The 21,672-nt window shown below is 38.7% G+C and overlaps 1 protein-coding gene across 3 annotated transcripts in view; it reads right to left on the bottom strand.

The window, feature by feature from the left end:
• Positions 1-21,194, bottom strand: part of CCDC175 (coiled-coil domain containing 175) — a 61,805-nt gene extending 40,611 nt beyond the window's left edge. For 2 of the 3 annotated variants that reach the window (XR_007727480.1, XM_050798055.1), the window contains exons 1-8: positions 20,654-20,825; positions 18,978-19,063; positions 16,674-16,785; positions 12,154-12,289; positions 8,900-9,128; positions 7,592-7,714; positions 4,983-5,092; positions 1,409-1,490 (exon numbers count right to left, since the gene is read on the bottom strand). Coding sequence is in view for 2 of the 3 variants with exons in the window: in XM_050798055.1 (XP_050654012.1) it covers positions 1,409-1,490; positions 4,983-5,092; positions 7,592-7,714; positions 8,900-9,128; positions 12,154-12,289; positions 16,674-16,785; positions 18,978-19,063; positions 20,654-20,810 (1,035 nt within the window). In the remaining variant the exon portion in view is untranslated. Of the gene's footprint in view, positions 1-1,408; positions 1,491-4,982; positions 5,093-7,591; positions 7,715-8,899; positions 9,129-12,153; positions 12,290-16,673; positions 16,786-18,977; positions 19,064-20,653 lie in introns of all 3 variants that reach the window. The other variant, XM_050798054.1, reaches the window with a different exon arrangement.
• Between the last annotated feature and the right edge of the window lie 478 nt (positions 21,195-21,672).

The raw sequence follows: 21,672 nt of genomic DNA, 5'->3' as shown, positions 1-21,672 counted from the left end.
GCCTCCCATGTTCAAGCAATTTTCCTGTCTCAGCCTCCTGAGCAGCTGGGACTACAGGTGCACACCACCACACCCAGCTAATTTTTGTACTTTTATAGAAATGGGATTTCACCATATTGGTCAGGCTGGTCTCGAACTCCTGATCCCAGGTGATCCACTCACCTAGGCCTCCCAAAGTGCTGGGATTACAGGCGTGAGCCACCATGCCCAGCTTACTGTTTTATAATGTAGTATTTGTCACTCAATAACATATTATGAGCAATACTGATACTTATTTAATCAAGGCCTTTTTGTTGAATTTTAATTGTATTACTCACCCTCACCCCCAATTTTTCACTATCATAATGAATGCTTCACTGAATATTTTGAGGCTAAATTTTGGTTTACCCACAGGATTATCTACTTATGATATGATTTTTTTTTAACCTAAGTTTGAAAAAAATGTCTAGTGAATTCTCCTGGGGGCTAAATCTGACTCAAATACTTCTAAATAAGTATTTAGAATATTATATTATAATATAATATAACTCTATTATATTATATTATAATATAATATAACTCTATTATATTATATTAGTCAGGGTTCTCTAGAGGGACAGAACTAACAGGATAGATGTATACATAAAGGGGAGTTTATTAGGGAGTATTAACTCACACGATCACAAGGTCCCACAATAGGCCATCTGCAAGCTGAGGAGCCAGGAAGCCAGTCCAAGTACCAAAGCTGAAGAATCTGGAATCTGATGTTCGAGAGCAAGAAGCATCCAGCATGGGAGAAAGATGTAGGCTGGGAGGCTAAGCTGGTCTAGTCTTTCCACGTTTTTCTGCCTGCATTATATCCTGGCCGCACTGGCAGCTGATTAAGATGGTGCCCACCCAGATTAAGGGTGGGCCTGCTTTTCCCAGCCCACTGACTCAAATGTTAATCTCCTTTGGCAACACCCTCACAGACACACCCAGGATCAATACTTTGCATCCTTTGATCTAGTCAAGTTGACAGTATTAACCATCACGATATGATATATAATATTTAGAATATTCTTAAGTGTAGAGCAGGTTGCTGTACTTCACAGGTGCAGCACACAACAGCAAGAAGATTCTAACTCTCTAAATAATTCACATGAAAAATGTCCATTAATCCATTAATCATGGATATTCCTAATGTACCCATACTCACATGAAAAGTTACCAAAAAACAGTTCCTCTGTAGGTGGCCAACCTTTGCTCTTTCATATATTTAAAGTACTTTAGGAGGAGATAAAATGTTTAACATTACTACAAACGACCATATTATTGGTCAATGAAAAATATCCTTTTGAAAACTTCTATATTTCTCACACATATTTTAAATATTAACTAAAAGTGAAATGTAATTATAATCTAAAAGTCATTACTTCTGCCTTCTTACCTGTTTTATCTTGTTCAGGAATTCATTTTTTTCATCATTAGATGTATCATCCAGTTTTTCTTTGTTATCTGCGAAAAAACACCTATGAACAAAGGAAGCCAAACAGATTCATATAAGAACATACTTTCCAGAAAAGTCATATTTACTTATGAAATCAACAAGTCCCAGTCCCCATCTCCCCATATAACATATTTATGTATATATTTATCAAAATAAGCAAAAATGTGTACTCCTTTGAACTGATGAATTAATATTTCATTTATTTATTCTTTCACATAAGAAGCAATTATTGAACACATACCCTGCCAGATATGTTTCAGGTACTAGGGATACAGCATATGCAAGGTCCCTACCCTCATGACAACTACATTCCATGGAGAGATCAGGAGATAAGCCAGTTATCAAAAAATAAGTAATATATCTCATATACTATTAAGTGCTCCTAAGAAAACAAAGTAAGATAAACCATAAAACACTCCTGAGAGCAAGAATGCAGCTCTAGACAGGTGGTCAAGGAAGACCTTTTTGGGATGACCTGTGAAAGACCTGAATGTTAAGACGGAGCCAGCCACATGAAGATCTGAAGGAAGAGCTTTTCAGGTGGAAGAAACATCAGATGACAAGACAGAGGCAGGCAACAGCTTGGTGTGTTTGAGGAAGCAGGATGGTGAGGCTGGAGATATAGACTGGAACCAGATCATGTAGTGTGTTAAGGTCAGGCTAGAAGTTCAGATTTTATTCTGAAGGGAACAGGGGTAGATTATTTAAGCGAAAGAGCAACATGAACCTATGGACATCTTGTAGGGATGACTCTGGTTACTTTGTGGAGAAAGACAACTGTGGAGGAAGATCATGTAGAAGGCTCTGGTGGTGGTCCAGAAGAGATCATGGCTGTTCAGGCTAAAGCTACAGTGGTGGTAGTGGTAAGAAATAGACATATTCAGCATATATTTTGAAGATGAAGGCAATAGGGCGTGACTCTGGATTTGGCTGGAGTAAGAGTTGAGTCGGGGTTGGGTAGTGAGGAGAGCAGAAATGGCAGATGGCCCCTGGGCTTTTGGCTGGACTAACTAGGTAAATGGCAGCGCCACATTAACTGATAATGGAAGACTGTGGGAAGAGCTGATTCAGGAAGGTGAGAAATCAAGAGTCTGTTCAGGACATGTTATGTTTGAGATGTATAATAGACATCTTCCAAGTGGAGAGGTCAAGTAAGGTGTACAGTATCTGCATTTAGAGCTCAAGTCATTGAGGTAAAGAAAGTATTTAAAGCCATGAGACTGAATAAAATCACATAGGAAGGGTATGAGCAGAGAATAGTGAAGGACTGAGAACTTGAAATTTAGAGTCTTAAAAAAGAATTGGAACAATTAAAGGATCCTAAAAAGCAGCAACCAGTGTGATCAGTGAAAACATGATATTTAGGAAGCTAAGTGAAGGAAGTACTTCAAGAAGGCGGAAGTGATAAACTGTCAAATTCTATAATGAATTTGAGAACTTTCAGGAATTGACTAGACCACTAAAGTTTAACAGGATGGAAGTCATTGGTAACCGTGGCAATTCTGAAACCATGTTAGTCCAAAAAAGCATCTGCAGTCTTCATACCCTCATATACTTTAATGGCAAGGATATACTCTAGGCCACAAATTGGATGTCATTTATATACAACAGTTAACTTTCACATTTCTCATATGCTGAAAACCAGTTGAATGCCAAAGAAACACCATAGCGATTTAGAAAGGTAGGCATTGGATTCACCTTTATCTGTGTAATCACACTGGATATCAATGATAAGAAAGAACAAGGATCAAACTACAGTGCCTCCTGTGGATCTATGGAGCATCTGAGTTACTCTTATTTGTCCAAACATATATGGAATTTAAACTTGTGGTTGAGTGATTTTGTTTTCCGCAGTATTTTGAATTCAAAGTGGGTAACAGTGCTATTAACCAGCTTGCAAGTTAAAGATTTCATGAAAGAAAATGAAGGTTTAAATATTGATAGGAAAATGTGTCGTGCAAATTATTTTAGTTTCTTGTATAATTTCTTATAGAAATCTTATAAAACAGCACTGATTCTTCAAACCCACCAAGCGGGAACTAGGTTGCCTCCCCCTGTCTTAACAGACAGAGGAAATCAGCTAAGGAAGAAAATAGAATAAAAGGAACTTTCTTTTAATTTTCCAGGTAATAAAGAAGAAAGAGTAAAATTTTTGAATAAAAAGGAGGATAACTTATATCCTCGATCACCACATTAATATAAAGCACTTTTCTTTGGTGAGATTCTATATGAATCCAAACTCTTAAAAAGCTGGGAATATAGATAATGATAAATCACTATAAATGGAAGATCAATGAATCTTCATACATGTTAGCTAACATGAAGACTGCTTATAAATAAAATTTCATCAATGTAGTGAGTATTTTATTCATAACAGCTAGAAATAATTTGAGGTAATCCATATCTTCCATTATGACTTTTTTGTCTAGTTTTTCTTCAAAATATACATAAACTAATACTATTGAATCACAAAATAAAAGAGTTTTTTTGAGTTTTAGTTGTGGTATTAATTGAGCTTTCTTATTTTTTAATCTGATACTGAAGATCAAGATTATTGCCTGTTTTACAAACTGATGATGGTAAATCAGCATAGTACTCTGCAAATTGTGTTTTGAAAGACTTATTATAATTTTAATTACAATATATTCAAATGTATATAGAAATAGCCAAGTTATAGCAAGATTCTACATGTGAGGTTACTAGTCTTTTGGGAATCTTCTCAGTCCACAATTTGTTTCTTAAACTGTCAGTGAACTACTGGAGTAGTCCCCGGAAGAAATGTTATGACTCCATCTTCTTGTGTAGAGCTGATTGGATCAGGAACCAAAGCGGAGCCAAACACATTCTGATATGAAATCTGGGGATTTTCAGGGGAGAGAGTGTATTGACCAGTCTTTAAAGATTGTTGGACCTGTGCCAGGTCAATTCAGAGGATTTGGCATAGGCAGACATTGCCATAGGCTCACCACGAAGAGAATACCGTGTGCAATAAAGAGAGGAATAAAACACTTTCACAAAATGAAGCACAGACTGAGGCTTTGGATGGATGGAAGACCTCCTTCAGTTTCTGGTTCTAGTCCCATGTGTAGCAGTTTTTGCCCTGAGGCTTCCCTGTATTTTCTCAGGAAGTTTGGCAAGTCTCCTTTGAGTAAGAACAACTCTAACAGCATGGCTAGATGGGTTGTAGCCTATGATACGTCCCACTAATGCTGTCCCCCATGGGCATTTTTGTTTATAGGGAGTCCGGAACTGAAATGAGATACATTCCAAAGAGTCCTTTCCTTTCCCCAAGCTGACAGCGTCTTTAATTTTTTTCTCTTGATCATCAGCTAATTTCACAATGAAAAGGTGACTCTACAAAGCTTCCACACATATTTTAGTAAACTAAGAGAATATAATTTTCATGTCAAATTAAAGACATTTTAAAAAATGAAAACATAGCATATTAACTATATTATAATATCATATTAACATGTCTCAAAACACTTCAGTAAAAATAAAGCATTACACTTACAGTTTAGCCTCCAGAATTGCAAGGGCTTTCTTTAGCTCATTGACTTGTTGTTCCCAATACCTTATTGATTCATGTAGTCGTGCTATCTCTAAATTGTGATCACTAAGAACCTATTAAAAATTAAACAAAAATATGGCATCCAATCATCACCAAGTGATTCATAACAGCAGTTCAATTCCACTCAATATTCAATTTTTACATTGGGAGTGTCCTTCAAGGAAAAAATCAATCATTATAATTGTTTCTCTATAAAATAAACTTGGACATAAATCATTCTGAAATCATCAGAAAAACCCAAAATTTAGAGGGGAAGATGGCTAAATACAGCAGTGGGAATGTGAAAACTATTTTCACAAACTTTTGTGACAAGAATTAACTTCATCTAACACTTAAAAAAATTAAACAAATCCATATTGTCACAATCATCTTCATTTATCATCCCAGGATACCAAAATCAGTATTATTTTTAAAAGCCAAAACAAATTGTGTCTTTTGTCTCCCTTAATAGCTATGTTCATGCTGAAAAGAACTTTTATTTCTTAATATTTAATCTAAATTTAGGAAATAGAATAACTGGATACTGTGGAAAAAATGTTATGATTTAAAGGAAGGGAAAATTGATGGAGAAAATTCATAATGAAACAGACATTTTTGCAATGCAATTTTGGGATGAAGGAAAGGAAAGTCTAACTTATTCAGCCTTGGGTTTGCATTTCAGCTTGTGAGGGACAATGGAGCTTAGACAAGGCTGATCAAACAAATTCCTCTTCTCTTCAACGCAGAATTACCATGGACATAATATTTAATGCCATCTAACCCTGGACAGCCATGTGGGATCAGAGATATACCTGAGGGGAGAATGGAGGTACTCTCAACCACGTCAGGTGAGAGAGGTGGGTAAAAACTACTCAAAATGGTTTCTTTCTCTAGAGTACCCATAGCTAGTTCCAGAGCTAACTGGAGTCATAGAACTACCATCAGAATGAGCCAAATGTTGAGAGGCCTCTGATCAATCATCAGAATTAGGGATACATGCTGAAGGCCTGATAGGCCTGACATCTGTTATCTTTAGTCCTCAGTCCTCCTTGCCTGGACAGGTAGGACGTCTTGAGGATCCCATGCTATTATTTTTTTCTGCCAACATCGTATCAACATTACCTGGCTGCAGAGACGTCCCATGTAAGAGTTAATCTGAAATTCCTTGTGGTCTCAGTCTATAGCCAAAACACTGTTTTCTAACCTCAGCCAACAACAATGACAACAAACTACCAAATATAAAACACTTAATTGGCATGACCTCATTTAATCTCCACAAAAACGCTCTGCAGTAGGCAATATTAATACTTCCATTTTATAGATGAGGAAACTTCACATTTGTAGAACTAGGATTTGAATCCAGCTCTGTGTGATACTCAAGTCTGTGCTTCCAAAACTATTATCTACCAATGGAGGGGTAGGAGAGTGGGCAGGCTGGATTGTGGGGAGTGGGGAAGGACCCAGAGGCAAATTTACTCCTGCTGCCTTCAAAATAATTTGGGCTTAGAGATCTCGGGAGTCTTGGAGTACAGGCTAAGGAACACATACTTCATTTTCCCAAGTTAGTTGGTGGTGTGCTTGATTTATGATTTATGAGGCCAAAACTGGAAATATGAGCTTGGGCATGCAGATAAAATATGTTTTATATAGCCTTTCTATTCTCCTGTAGGCCTAGTGCTTCCTTACTATGTTGAAATTTAAAAACAGATAATGATGTTTTAAAATATACATATTTGAGAGAAAATTTTCATTTTACTAATGCTTTGTAATTGAATATCATAATAGATACATTGTAATTAAAATGAACAGAACCACCCCTTATAAAATATTCAGTTTTACTATTGTACCAGTATAGTTTTGCATGTGATTTTTCAAGACACATTGAAAAAATATACTAAAGACTCATTAGTTCAATTAATTGTGATAAGAAGTTAACAGGCATTTTTGTTTTAAATAACATACAAGTAGTATTTACATTAACCACTTCAATTATAGTCACCGCCATAAGCTTATGTTTTCTCATCTTTCAAATAAAGATAATCCTCACAAAATACTTCTCACAGTGTTGCCTTTCAGTAAATGTTATCACAATTTTTTTTTAACAGAAGTGCAGAGCTCTGATGTATTTTCTAATTTAAATAGACAAATGGTCTCCTTTACATATTAATATTGCTGTACTCAATACAGAGCCTAAACTTGGTTCTATTATTCCACATTCAGAATTAAGGACTCAGCCCATGGTTATTCATTTTGTTATACAAAATGAAGCAATCTCATGGAAATGTTATATATATCAATACATTTGGTGAGTTCTGTATGTTTGTTTAAATCAATATTTTCACAGTATTTTGGCCCATCCAATGCAGTTTGTATCTAAGGCATTCCACATTTCCTTCTTCCCATGATATCCCTGAAGAGGAAACCACAATTGCACCATAACGCTTTAAAGAAAGTGTCAGAAAATGTTCAAGCGCAGAAAACATCCTCTCAGCATGACATGAAGATGCATTACAATCAACTCCTTTTTTACTGAGGTGCTAGATAAGGCTTAAACATGCATTATTGTTTCTTACCGCTGCGGAAACAGTAACTGTTTCTTTTATTTTTGACATTTTAGTTTGTAATTTATCCAATTCTTTCTTCTTTTTATAAGTCTCCACTCTCTTTATTTCACAGATATCTTTAAATTCATTAATCTATAGTGACAAGCATAAGAAACCAATTTAAAAAGCCTATTAGCACAACAAAGTTTAGAAAATCTTTTAAAAACAGTGTCAACCTAATTCATATTTAAGTATAACATATTCAATTCAAGTATAGTAATAAGTAAAAAATAAACCAAAAAACAAGGGTTTCCTTATTTTGCAGTATCACAGGAAAAAGCATGAGCCACAAGGGCCAAACTGTAATTATTGAATATTGAAATAGTAAATTTATAAGAGCATTAATAACAATGATTGTTAATAACTAATTATAAAAGTAATTGTCACAGTAGTGATTTCATAGTAAATCACCACAGCAGTGGTGACCAGATTTACAATGTACTAAGCAGACAAGAAGAGTCAAAGGAAGAATTGAAGAAATTATCTGGGAATCTAAATTCACATTATTTAATGGGAAATAAAACCAGCTAAACACAGAGTAAACAAAGTAATTAAAGACAGAGCAGCTTGTAATCCTGGAAAACTTCTTACAATTTTATCACACCACCACTTGTTAGACCCTAATGAACGATGTCACCCTCTTATCAAAACCACCTCTCCCAAGTCAACCAGAGAAGAACAAGGAAGAAACAATCATTACAGATCTGATGCTGAATTTTAATTATCATGACACAGCAGGCAGTTCAGCTCCTGCAGTGGCAGAAAAAGATGCCGTAGTTATCCCCACCCCACCCTCACAAATTTGCTGGTCTCGAAATACTGTTTTCTCTTTAAGGCCCTCAGTTTTGTCTGGCCCCACTGCAGGCCTCTGCTCTCTCTCATTCATTTATCAGGAGCAGCAGGGCTGGGCTGGTGCCCTATCGCAACACCCTAGTCCTGTCCATACAGACACAGTCTCAGGGTTATCAAAGGCAACTGGATAAGATGGTAGCCTATTCCTTGTCCCTGTATGGCTGCATATAAGCAAGGGGACACCCCAGTGTTACAAATTCTGTCACTTAAATTCTTCCCCATGAACTGAGATGCTGCTACCAATCAAATGTCTTCCCCAAGAGTGGAAGTGTCCTTGAGTCTCCCGCTCATCCCGTTTTCCCAGGGTGTTCACAGAAGATACCACGGAGGCTGCTTGCCAGCCTTGAGGACAAATAAATTATTTCCTGTTTCCTGCTCCAGATTCTATACATTATTGTATTTTAAAGAATAAATCATGCCACTTACCTGTGCAGTCAACTCTTGTTTTCTTGTCAAATATTCTGCCCTTTCTTTTTCCATTAGCTCCTCTGCCTCTTGAATACATTTTTTTTGCAATGCTATGTCTTCTCTCTTCAAATTTATTTGGGTATAAGTCTCATTTATGTAAACAGTGGTGGTGGCTTTTTTCTCCATAATTTTGTTGAGTGACAGGACAAACCTTGCATGCTTCCTTGCTAGCTCTTCCTGCTTCTCCCTAGGAGAAAAGAATTGCTCACAGAGTGAGAAGCACAGCTCTTAAGAAAGGAATAAAGTCTGTGTGGTGAGATGAGCCCTCAGCAAGAGGAAAAGTGTAAGGAATAGTTATTTTATGACTGTGTTTATGATTGTCGAAACTTGGTTGAAAGCCAGGCGCAGTGGCTCATGCCTGTAATCCTAGCACTTTGGGAGGCCAAGGCAGGCAAATCACCTGAGAGGTCAGGAGTTAGATTCCAGCCTGGCCAACATGGTGAAACACTGTCTCTACTAAAAATACAAAAATTAGCCGGGGATGGTGGTGTGCACCTGTAATCCCAGCTGCTCGGGAGGCTGAGGCAGGAGAATTGCTTGAACCTGGGAGGCAGAGGTTGCAGTGAGCCGAGATCATGCCACTGCACTCTTGCCTGAGTGACAGAGTGAGACTCTGTCTGAAATTAAAAAAAAAAGAAATTGAGATGAGGACAGAAGGAAACACAAAACAAGCATCAACCTTGCAACTTTTACCACTTTTCAATGTAACGTGGCCTTGCCTCACACCACCCGTCCCCACATGCCAGGTAGTAACCACAGGGCATTTTGGGTTAAAGTACACAATGACTCAAAAGTAGTTTTGAGCGGGTAAATGGGATCTGACCAGATGAGTGTTTTGATATGTATTGTCATCATGTCTAGCTCATCAACCTGAGATACGCTGTTAAGCTAAAGAAAGAGAAATCTCATCACATCTCCAGCTACCCTGGATGCTACAACCCTGCAGGCAGGAGCCAACAGAAAGCTCACCTTCCTCTGGATAGAAACTAGGGAAAGAAAAGAGTCTATCTTTACGTTTTGGAGGATGCCTGAAACCTCATTTGAGCCCTCTTACCTTCTCCCATCTGTAGCCAACTCTGAGCTCATTAGGAGTCATTAACCTCACACATCCATTGCTGGGCGGTGTCCATCTGAGGAAGACCTTAAGATCATGTGAGGAAGACCTCAAGATCATGTGAGGAAGACCTTAAGATTTTGTCTACCCCGAGGCTAACAACAAAAGGTTTACAAAAGGGACAATTGGTGCCATTTCTCTATTTTCCTTTTTAAAAGCTCCTGCAATGTAAAGACCCTTTCCCTTTTGCTAGTCCTCAAGGCTGGAGTTTCAGAGGAATTGTGTTTGAAGGCTCAGGAAAATAAAAGCAGGCTGCTGGGAAGTTTACTTCCAGAGGTCAAACTCCACAAAAGAAATGCAATAAAAAGAAGTCTAGGTGAGAGGCTCAGTAGGTGGTCAGATAATGGGTGCTTTGTGGATGCAGCAGAGGAGGCCTTCTAAGAATGAGTCAACCTGAGGACTGTGGAGCCTTGGGGAAACAAAGCAAAATAAGTGAAATCAAAAAACCTCACTAGGTGTGTTGTGATGGGCTGAGAAGAAAAGAACACTCACACAGTGTGGAACCTCAGGAAAACACATTCAAAGAGCTGCTCTGTCTGTATCTAGTTTTTGAAATTTGCCCAGGACAGGAGACATATCCACCACCAGTCAGAGCTTGTGAACACTTCGAGATGCATTTTTCTTTGAAAAAAATGATGCAACAAATGATTGTAGCTTGATGATGCCAACACACCTGCCACCACCTTCTGTTTGTTATTGCCTTTCCATAAAGATTTGTCTAGAACAGTGGTTCTCCCAATGTGGTCAGGACCAGCAGCAGCAGCATCGCCTGAGAACTTGTCAGGAATGCAAATTCTTATCTCCACCGCACTCCTCCCAGATTTATTAAATCAGCAATTTTGGAAGCAAGTCCCAGTAATTTGTGTTTTAACAAGCCCTCCAGATGATTCTGATGCAAGCTCAAGTTTGAGAATCACTGGTCTATAGGAATGTGATGCTGCTGACTGGCTGATATAAATATCTAGCTTGGGTTTTATTTTTCTTGCTATTAGTTTAGCAATTGTGGTTTCCTCTTCAGGAATAGGACTAGTTTAGGAATAGTCTAGTTTATGTAGCAGGCTCTGGCCATGGTGGCTAGCATGCACCATACACAAATCTGTATTGTGAATCCCCAACAGGATTAGAGAATGTGGTATTTCTCAAACTTATGTAATCATGAACTTTCTCTTTTGTGGAGCGTCTCCCAGCACAGGTGTACTGAGAGCCTGGTTCAGGATCCATGTCCCTGGGCCTTGAGGTCTCTACCTGATTACTGATCTTTGATATCTGGGGCACCCTGTGATAATTTTGGCTTCCCAAGAACACTTTTTTCCCCCTATAATAAGAGCTCTTTGTGAACATTTCTCACTCTGGAAACCAAAATGCTGATATTTATGATATTTATTAAAATTTATCAAATTTTCTCACGGGGTGAGTAATTCTTCAAGGGGTTCTATCTTTAAGAATATATCTCTTCCTTTCATGAGCTAGCAAAGAGTTGTGACCCCCATTTCACAGATGGAGAAAATGAGGCTCACTAAGGGGTATCAGATCTTGAGCTACAGGCAGTTTCATATATTATCTCATTTAATTACAGATAAAATCTGGAACCCTGTCCTGGGAACCAGCCTCATCCTCAGTCCTCCAGCGAGTTACAAATATGACTAAATATCTTCAATGAACTGAACTAGATACAACAGGTCTGGTTTGACATTAGATTTACAATATAATCCCTGCAAGATTTCTTACTTTGGTGGTGGGGGTTTGTAAACTTAATTCTATGAAAATGAAACCTAAACCCACTGGGTGTCTACCTTTGGAGGCAGCAGTAGAGGTAGTGTGTAATTTACAAACAGTTGTTGCTGCTGAGAAGCTGGATTGCCTCTGAAATATTACAGGCCTCCTGGCTGCTGTGGTTGAAGATTTTCTGCTCTCCTCCTCAGCCCTCTGTGGCCATCACCTTCCCTACCCCATCAGCCTGGATCATCTCCTACAACCCATCTTCATCTCTCAACTTGCCCTGCCCCAGTTCAGATCAGACAGTAAACCCCTCCCGACAATTTTCCCACTCCAGCCACAGACCCTTACTCCCCCAAATATTGAATATAAGAATACCTACCCCAGAGCTTCATTATATTCTTTCAGGTCAGTTATTTTCTTCTTCAGAAGCTCTATTTCATTTTCTGTCTTTGTAATTCTCATTTTTATTGTATTTATCTCAAAAAGATTTAATCTGCGAGCGTCTCTGACACATTCTTCAAAGTAAGTGGAAATGTTACTACATTATTTGAGGAAGAGCACAATTGTAGATACTGACTTTCATGAAAAAAAAAGTCTTTCTTTGAAATATTCTTTTAATAATGTTTTTGAGAATCAAGTACCTCTTACTCCCTTGGTCCCTCTCAATCTTACCTACTAATTATTTCTCTTATTTCTGCTGCTGTTATGGTAACCAGCTTTCTGTGGGCTTGGATCAACTTCAGACAGCTGCAGTCTGATAGTGCCTGATTCCTGCCCGTTCCATGCACTTCTCACCTCCTGCCTAGGACTTCTGCAATTTCTACATGGGACTTCTTTATGCACCCACATCCATGCATGTATAACCCAGAAGTACAAGAGGTAGGGCAAGCATCAGACCAATGATAGACAGGAGCCAGTGCAGAAATATTTCTCCCTCTCTCACACTGATAGATGGTCCTGAGAAGAAGTAACACTGGGTCTTGGGGGCTTCTTCTCATAATTAATTAGTTTCAGTTAGCAGCAGCCAGCATCATAATCCACCCCATATTGGCTCTCCCTTGTCCTCTGTTTTGGTCTCCTTATCCCATCCTCCTCTTTGGATTCTACTCCCTAATAAAATAATAATGCAAAAGCCAATGCCTCAGGTTCTGCTTTGTGGGAGAATCCAATGTATTAAAGAAACAATTATTCATCCATAAATAATAAGTCAATGTAATCACATATGACTTCAAAGGATTAGCTCAGTGTATGACAGATGGTCAATATGCATGAATTTTTGAACACTGCTGTTTAGGAAGGTGCTGGACTAACTACTCATTTCTACACAACAAACGCCCTAGAAACTAGCTGGTAGCTCTCCTGAGAGAGCTAGGGAATTTTTTTTTTCTAGGCTACTAATTAAATTGCTTGTTGCAGCAGGCCTTCTCAAACTTTGTGTCTCAAATATGCACATACATCATTTGGAGATCACGTTAAAATGCAGCTTCTGCTACAGCGGGTCTAGGGTGGGCCCAGAGATTCTGTATTTCCTCACAAGCTCTTACATGTTGCTTATGCTGCTGAACCAAAGACCACACTTTGAGTAGCAAGGACTTATGACATAAGGCCAACTAACTAAATTTACATGGTTAAGCATTTAGCATGTATCAAGGACCTTATAAGCTATTATGGTATTTTCCCCCTTCTAAAATATGTTTTTCTGATTATAAAAGCAACCCAATCTAAAAACTAAAGAACAGCAAACAAAAAAGAAAAAACACTCTTAATTCTACCTTTGGTGCAGATTCTTCTAAATCTGATTTTCTTTTCCTGCACATATAGTTTGTTGTATTTTCCCTGTCAAATTAGATTAACACCAAGCATATTGTTTTAAACCCACTCTATCAGTCAAGGTCCAATTAGAAGATAGAAATCTCACAGTAAATTGAAAAGGGAAAGTTTAATAGAATAAATTATTAACTACAAGAGAGGATTAGAGTAATTAGAGGATTAGGGAATGGGTGGTAAGAAGTGAAGAGAACTTGAAAGCATTCAGAAATGGCAGACATAAGGAATAGCCACCATCCCTAGGGCTGAGATACAGTGCTCGAGGAAACAGCACCTCGAGACCTGGGAGCTAGGCCTCATTAGAGAGGCTGTGTCTCATTAGATGGCAAAGAAGTTCGTGAAATGCTGGGCTGATAGAACTTGCTGGAAATCTGCTCTCTGGGGGTGTTAGGGGTCTCTGCCCACAGAGAGGTGCCGTACTTCAAAACTCACTGCAAAACTACCCAAGGGGGTGCCAGAGAAGCTCTTCATGGAGAGGTGCCTCATTGGTAGTTGAAGCTACCCAAGGAGTACTGGGGGAAGCTGCTGGGCATTGTGGACTGCTGGATGCTGCAGGACCATGGCCTGGAGAAGCTGCACACACCGTAAGAGTCAGCCAAGTTGAGCACACTGGAACCAGGAAGAGAACCCCTTCCTCCTCCATATCCCTCCTATGCCCTCTGCGGACAAAGCTGAACATTGTGCCAGCTGGTAAAGGGGAAAATTTACAGGATCCAGCTTCCTTATCACAAAGTAGAGGCCATAAATGGCTAACTGGAAAATCTACCTTGTATTTTTTTACTTATTAAGACCACTGTTTTTAGGTTGGGCTCTCTGGGAAATAGATTATAAAATGTGTGTGTAGAGCATTTATTGGGTAGTGCTCTGAGGAACATCTCTTTCGAGGAAATGAAAGGCTGGGCAGAGGAGGAGGTTAAACTGTGATGAGCTTTGGAGCTATGATCATGCTGTGGAGTTGTTCTACATTGAGGCAAGGAGCCAGGCCTTTGTACCCTCATAGTGAACAATCATGAGTGCGGGTGGCAGGCACTAGGGAGAGAATATAACTTGGAGTGAAGCTTCTCTCTTTTGTTTTTGTTTGTTTGCTTGTTTTTGTTTTGAGACGAAGTCTCGCCCTATCACCCAGGCTGGAGTGCAGTGGTGCGATCTTGGCTCATTGCAACTTCTGCCTCCCGGGTTCAAGCGATTCTCCTGCCTCAGTCTCCTGAGTAGCTGGGACTACAGGCATGTGCCAGCACTCCTGGCTAATTGTTTTTTGTACTTTTAGTAGAGATGGGGTTTCACTATGTTGGCCAGGCTGGTCTCAAACTCCTGACCTTGTGATCCACCCGCCTCAGCCTCCCAAAGTGCTGGAATTATAGGCGTAAGGTACCGCACCCGGTGCCTTCTCTCTTTTGTTGAAGGTAATTCCTGGAGAAGAACTCAGCTGTGAGCCTCAGTCAATATACCTGGCATCTGGAGAAATAAAGTTTGACCCTTACCCCAAATACAAAATTTACCAAAAAAAAAAAAAAAAAAAAAAAAAGGATTGAAGACCTAAACATAAGAGCTTAAACCATAACACCCTTAGAATAAAACATAGAGAAAAGCTTCATGGCATTGAATTTGGCAATGATTTCTTGACTGCATCAAAATTTAAAACTTTTGTGCTTCAAAGGTCACTATCAACAGAGTGAAAAGGCAACCCATGGAATGGGAAAAAAATTTGCAAATCATGTATCTAATCAGTGGTTAACATTCAGAGTACATAAAGAACTCCTACAACTCAACAACAACAAAAAAACGAACCTGATTAAAAGATGGATAAAGGACCTGAATAGACATTTCTCCAAAGAAGATGTACCAATGGCCAATGAGCAGACAAAAAGAAGCTCAACATCTCTAATCACTGGGGAAATGCAAATCAAATCACAATAAGATAACACTTCACAGCCATTTGGATAGCGATCAGAAAAGACACAAACACAAAAATCTGGAAAATAACAAGTACTGGCAAGGATGTAGAGATACTGAAATCCTTGTGCATTGTTGGTGGAAACACAAAATGGTGCAGCCACTGTTGAAAACAGCAAGGCAGATCTTCAAAATATTGAATATATGACTCTGTAAGATCTGACCCCAGTTAAAAAAAAAAAAAGAATGTACAATTACCATATAATCTAGCAATTCTGCTTATGCATAAATATACAAACAACAAAAAAAATGAAAGCAGGGACTTGGATACAGGTGGAGTATCCCTAATCCAAAAATCTGAAAACTGAAATGCTCTGAAGAACATTTCTTTTGAGCATAATTTTGGAAATGCTCCAAGACTCCAAACCTTTTGAGGACCTACATTATGATCAAAGCAAATGCTCAATGAAGCATTTCAGATTTATGGATTAGGGATGTTCAACTGGAAAGCATAATGCAAATATTCCAAATTCAAAAAAAAATCAGAAATTGGAAACATACCTAGTCACAACTGTTTTGGATAAGTGGTGCTCAACTTGTATTTGGATACCTATGTTCATAACAGCGTTATTCACAACAGCTAAAAGATGGGAGCAACCCAAGTGACAAATTGCAGATGAATGGATAAGGAAATGTGATAGATACAAACAATGAAATACTATTCAGCCTTAAAAAGAAAGGCAGTTCTGACACATACAACAGTATGAATGAACCTTGAAGATATTATGCTCGGTGAAGGAAGCTGATCATGAGGACAAATACTGTATACTACTACTTATATGAGGTACCCAGAGTAGCCAAAACTCAGAGGCAGAAAGTAGAATGATGGTTCAGGCCAGCCAAGTTGCCTAATTTAATTGGATAAATACCAATTTGGAATGGGCAGATCCATTTATCTATAGTCTATTTAGAAACAAAATTATATAAATTCAAGTGTTATATATACTATTTCCACTTAAAATATAAGAGAAAATTATTATGGACTTTACTGTGTTTGTGTCATGTATGCTTTCTAGCTATATCTTACATGAGCAATAACTATGAAACTTATCTTGTTGAAAGTACTTCATTCTGTTATAAGATCAACTAAATTTCTAGAGTTGATAACCTGAAAAGTACCTTCCAATTCCCTCTTAATGCTACTGGGAAGAGTTTCCAATAGATAGTGTAGTTTGTTGAGTTCCATGCTTTCAATCTCCAAAAGATCGATTGTGGCTTTTCTCATTTCTTCCTGAAAATTTAAATTATATTTTTAAAAAGTTAAGACACTAAAATAGTAAGATTGATTTCCTAAACAATGCCCTATAAATGTTTTCAGAGGACAAAATATAATTTCATTAAATATCTTCTGCCATTATTTTTATTTGGAACAGAAACTGGGACAAGTATCTACAGTCACTATTCAAGGTGTCTGTTAATTTATCTCTTACTTTCTATTGATTTTATTCTACTGAGAAATTATCTTTTCTTTATGAGTATCTGTTTCTTATATGCAGTTTCAATCCATTTAAAAGGAAAGACGCTAACAAAAATGGTAATATTGAGAAAGAAAGTATATAGAAAGAAAGAAAGAAAATAAGTATGTTAAAATATGGAAATTGCCTATGAAAATATGCTTAGGTATAAAGAGAACAATGGTTTCCTCATACACACCTACAAACCCAAACAAATAGGTAAAGCTGTTATTATTACTTTTAGGTGAGGCTACTTTAAGAAAGGAAACACTGCTGAGAAATCAGTTGGTGGGAAAAAATAGATAAATTATCTTTTAAATAAACTGTCATAATAGCTATAGCTACTTTATGACCTGAGAACCTGCCATTATATTTTATGAATTATAAAAAGCAGACTATATAATTACATATATAGCATGATCACTTTTCTGTAAAAAATGAAATACAGTGTAGTCATCATCTATACCCTGAAACTGGAAAGTATATTCATCAGCATTAATTGTGATTATTTTAATGTGGTCCTTTTGCTTATCTATTTTTTTCTAAATTTTTCAGAGTCAACATGTATTACTTTTATAATAATGAACATTTATTACTTTTAAAAATAAAAGGATTGATCTCTGTTTATTTTTATTTTTATTTTTTTGAAATGGAATCTCGCTCTGTTGACCAGGCTGGAGTGCAGTAGGGCAATCTCAGCTCACTGCAACCTCTGCTTCCTGGGTTCAAGCGATTTCTCCTACCAGCCTCCCCAAGTAGCTAGAATTACTGGCTCCTGCCACCATGCCAGGCTAATTTTTGTATTTTTAGTAGAGATGGAGTTTCACCATGTCTTGGCCAGGCTAGTCTCGAACTCCTGACCTCAAGTGATCTACCAGTCTCAGCCTCCCGGAGTGCTGGGATTACAGGCATGAGCCACCACACCCAGCCTGATCTCTGTTTTTTAAGAGATTTCACAGCTCAGATATTAAATGAATACAGACTAGATACTTTAACCACAATTAATATTTTGGCCCCTCAAAATGCTAGTGAAAGACATAACTGAAAGAAAGAACCAAGTAGGGAAAAATGTTTCCACAGCACCACAGTGCTGCACAACACACATCCCTAAGTGTTTACATGTATCTACTCAATTAAGTAGGATTGTAAACTATGATTATGTAGTATAGATATATATATGTGTGTGTGTGTCTATATCATATGAAATATAAAGTAATACGAGTTTTATCAGCAGTCTGTGGATTCAAACTCATTTACAGCCATATTTCTACATTTTTAGCAATTTGATATGTAGTAGATTCTTATTCAATATTTTCAAATAAAATAGAGAGCCTTCGCCTTTCTGACTGTGCCAAGGAAGCATTGTCAATATCATCCTTGGCCGAAAAGAGAGGTCTGTGACACCTCAGAAGGAAATTCTTTAAATACTTCTTCAACATGTCTTTGATAGGGGCCAGATAAGCATAATTGAAAGAGTTCCTCTTTGTTTTCACTAACAGTACAGTCTACTTCAGTGAAACATATGTCAAATAATCTTTGACCAGTTATGCAAGGAATTGCTTATAGAGAACTGAGTTAATTAGCACCATGCTTGCAATTTATTCCAGAGATTGTGTGTGTATTTGTTTTAAGGAATGCTTGTATATTGGTGTCCCAAGCATTTGCCCATGTGGTCCACCTCTTAACTGAACCCTATTATCACCCACATTGCTTTCTCTAAATGAGCTTGCCCTCATCCACAGTCATAAGCCCATAATTTAGTTTTCTCCATGGAAAATCCAGTAACAATCCAGTTGATCAATAATTATGCAAATACTTACAAAATTGAGAGAAAAATATTTTTAAGTTCAAGGTAACTATATTCTCTAGTCATCTATTTAATACTTTGAACAGAATTGGTGCTAAATGAAAGTTTGATGAAGAAATATGTGGAAGATTGAAGAAATGGTTCTTATAGATAATACAATACCAATTTCTTAACAGCTACAGCAATGTCCTTAAGAAAGATCTTAGCTTCTTCATTACATTTAAAATAGTCACTTTGCAGTGATCGTTCTGAAAAAAAATTAGAAAATAAAGATCTCTTATTTATCTATCCAAATTCTACTTAACCTTTTATGATCTAGCTCAAATGCTTACTTGGTTGGAAGTTACATCTTCAATCTCTGAATTTTTATTGTACGTTACACTAATCTCTTTTGTACTTATTTCTTATTCCATAATGTTATAATTTAGGTATATAATTTATGCTCCTTGAGGACAAATGTGCTGGAGATTTACATATTAATATTTTATAACTCCTACTCAGGGCAAGAAGGTGTAATGATTTTTTTCCCTGTGAAATATGTTCTGAGTGTCTAGATATTATTAACAAAAAAATGTATTTGTACATAAGTACTAGGGTTGCAATGGCATGCTGATCTAGAGATCAAGTATGAAGAGAGTTCAAGGTTCTAGCTCTGTCATTGACAATGACCTCAGATACATGCGAATAATTTAGGTCTTAATAACTTTAGGTCTCCTCAGTGGTTAACATTCTTTTATTTTATTTTATTTTTTATTTTTTTGAGACGGAGTCTCGCTCGGTCGCCCAGGCTGGAGTGCAGTGGCGCGATCTCAGCTCACTGCAACCTCCGCCTCCCGAGTTCAACCTATTCTCCTGCCTCAGCCTCCTGAGTAGCTGGGATTACAGACGTGCGTCACCACGCCCGGCTAATTTTTTGTATTTTTAGTAGAGACGGGGTTTCACCATGTTGGCCAGGCTGGTCTCAAACTCCTGACCTCAGGTATCCACCTGCCTCGGCCTTCCAAAGTGCTGGGATTACAGGCGTGAGCCCCCGCGCCCGGCCAGCATTCTTCACGATAACATTTACCCAAGCATATTTGCCAAGAATTGTGAAATCAACCTAGTGCATTTAAGGAGGAAAATAAAAACTATCCCAAATTAATAGTAACATTGTAACATAAATACGATTATCTTGAAGAAATGGGATGATTCTAGTGAAGCACTGAAATGTTTTATCGTTTGGCCTAAACGGTTTTTGCACCGACCAAGAAACACCCTTTCTTGGATTGTCTTACCTTAAGTTTAAGTGACTTGATTACAGGTTCAGCTTTCTAACTGAAAAATATTTTAACCTGGCCCCATCCAAGGTAATTTTCTATTAGAATCTCCTAAACAACCTTTTACATCTAATTTTTCTTGCTTAACACAACAGGAGCCTCTTAAACACTCCCTTTCCTATTTGCTTGTTAAATTCTCCAGTTTGCCATGGCAAAATGTGGGAGGATGTTAACTTGTAAAGGAAAGGCAGGAAGAGGACTGAAATAGAAGGCATAATCTAAATGCAGGTGTGTACTCAGGTCGCAGGCATAGGGCAGTGGCTTGGGAGTCCCGGATTTGTCACCAACCACTATTGAGGGTTGAGCGAAGTCACCCCAGCTGCACTAGAGCAGGAGAGCTGGGCACTTGGTCCCACCCGCCACTTCTCTCTCCCCAGCCTCCAAGGAGCGGGGAGAAGGCTCTGCCCTGGCCAGTGATGCCCTGGTTCCGGGAGGAGAGTCCCCGCTCAGGGTTCCCGCTGAGCGCCTCCTAAGCGCCACCTCTGAGGAGACGTCCCTTCCAGCGCCCGAGGGGCGTCTCACCCACAACAAACAGCTGCTCCAGTGCCTCGACCGCGACAGAGGAGCCCAGGGTGGAGGGGAAAGCGCATAACTCCAGGGAGGGGCCGGTGGAGACGGCGGCCGCCTGCACCAGCTTCTCGCCAGCGCCCAGCCCTGGGGTCCAGGGGCTCAGGGCCATTTTGCCGTTCTAGCTGAGTTCCTCCTAAGCCAGAGCCAAGGATTGCCGGTTGCCACGGGCAACGAGGACGCCGAGGTCCTGGGGCGCCCCCTCGTGGCCCGCACCTCTAGTAGGTACCTCCCTGGTTCTCTAATTTTATTGACAATAATTAAGCAGTCTGGGAAGAATGACTCTCTCTTTAGCTAACTTTTCCCCCTTTCAGTTTCCATTTCGTTAGTTCAGGCCTGTGTCTTTTTTTGTGGAGCACTGGAATCATAATAATGATCACTTCTGAGCGCATCTTTGTGCCGGGTACTGTCGGATAACCTTTATATACAGTAGCTCACTTAATCTTCACAAGAACTTTGTGAGCAGGCACTTTTAATACCCCCACTTTTACAGACAAGTAAACTGAGGCGCGGGCGACTAAATGAACTGCTCAAGACCACAAGAGGATAATACTGGATTTAAACTGATGTCTGGGCCGGGCGAGGCGGCTCACACCTGTAATCCCAGCACTTTGCGAGGCCAAAGTGGGATAACCTGTGGTCAGGAATTCAAGACCAGCCTGATCAACATGGTGAAACCCCGTCTCTACTAAAAATACAAAAATTAGCCTGGCGTGGTGGCGCGTGCCTGTAGTCCCAGCTACTCAGGAGGCTGAGGCAGGAGAATCGCTTGAACCGGGAGAAAAAGTTGTAGTGAACCGAGATGGAGCCATTGCACTCCAGCCTGGGCAACAAGAGCTAAACTCCATCTAAAATTAAAAAATAAAATAAAATAAAATAAAAGTGAAGTCTGTATGAATCTTTCTACTATGCTACAAAACCTTCTTTTGTACTCCTTTAGAACTTTCCTTGTATTTAGTATATCACTGAGCTCA

Source organism: Macaca thibetana, chromosome 7 (assembly GCF_024542745.1).
Source record: "Macaca thibetana thibetana isolate TM-01 chromosome 7, ASM2454274v1, whole genome shotgun sequence".
In the NCBI taxonomy this organism is placed as follows: domain Eukaryota; kingdom Metazoa; phylum Chordata; class Mammalia; order Primates; family Cercopithecidae; genus Macaca; species Macaca thibetana.
This window is presented reverse-complemented; position numbering and strand designations above follow the sequence as displayed.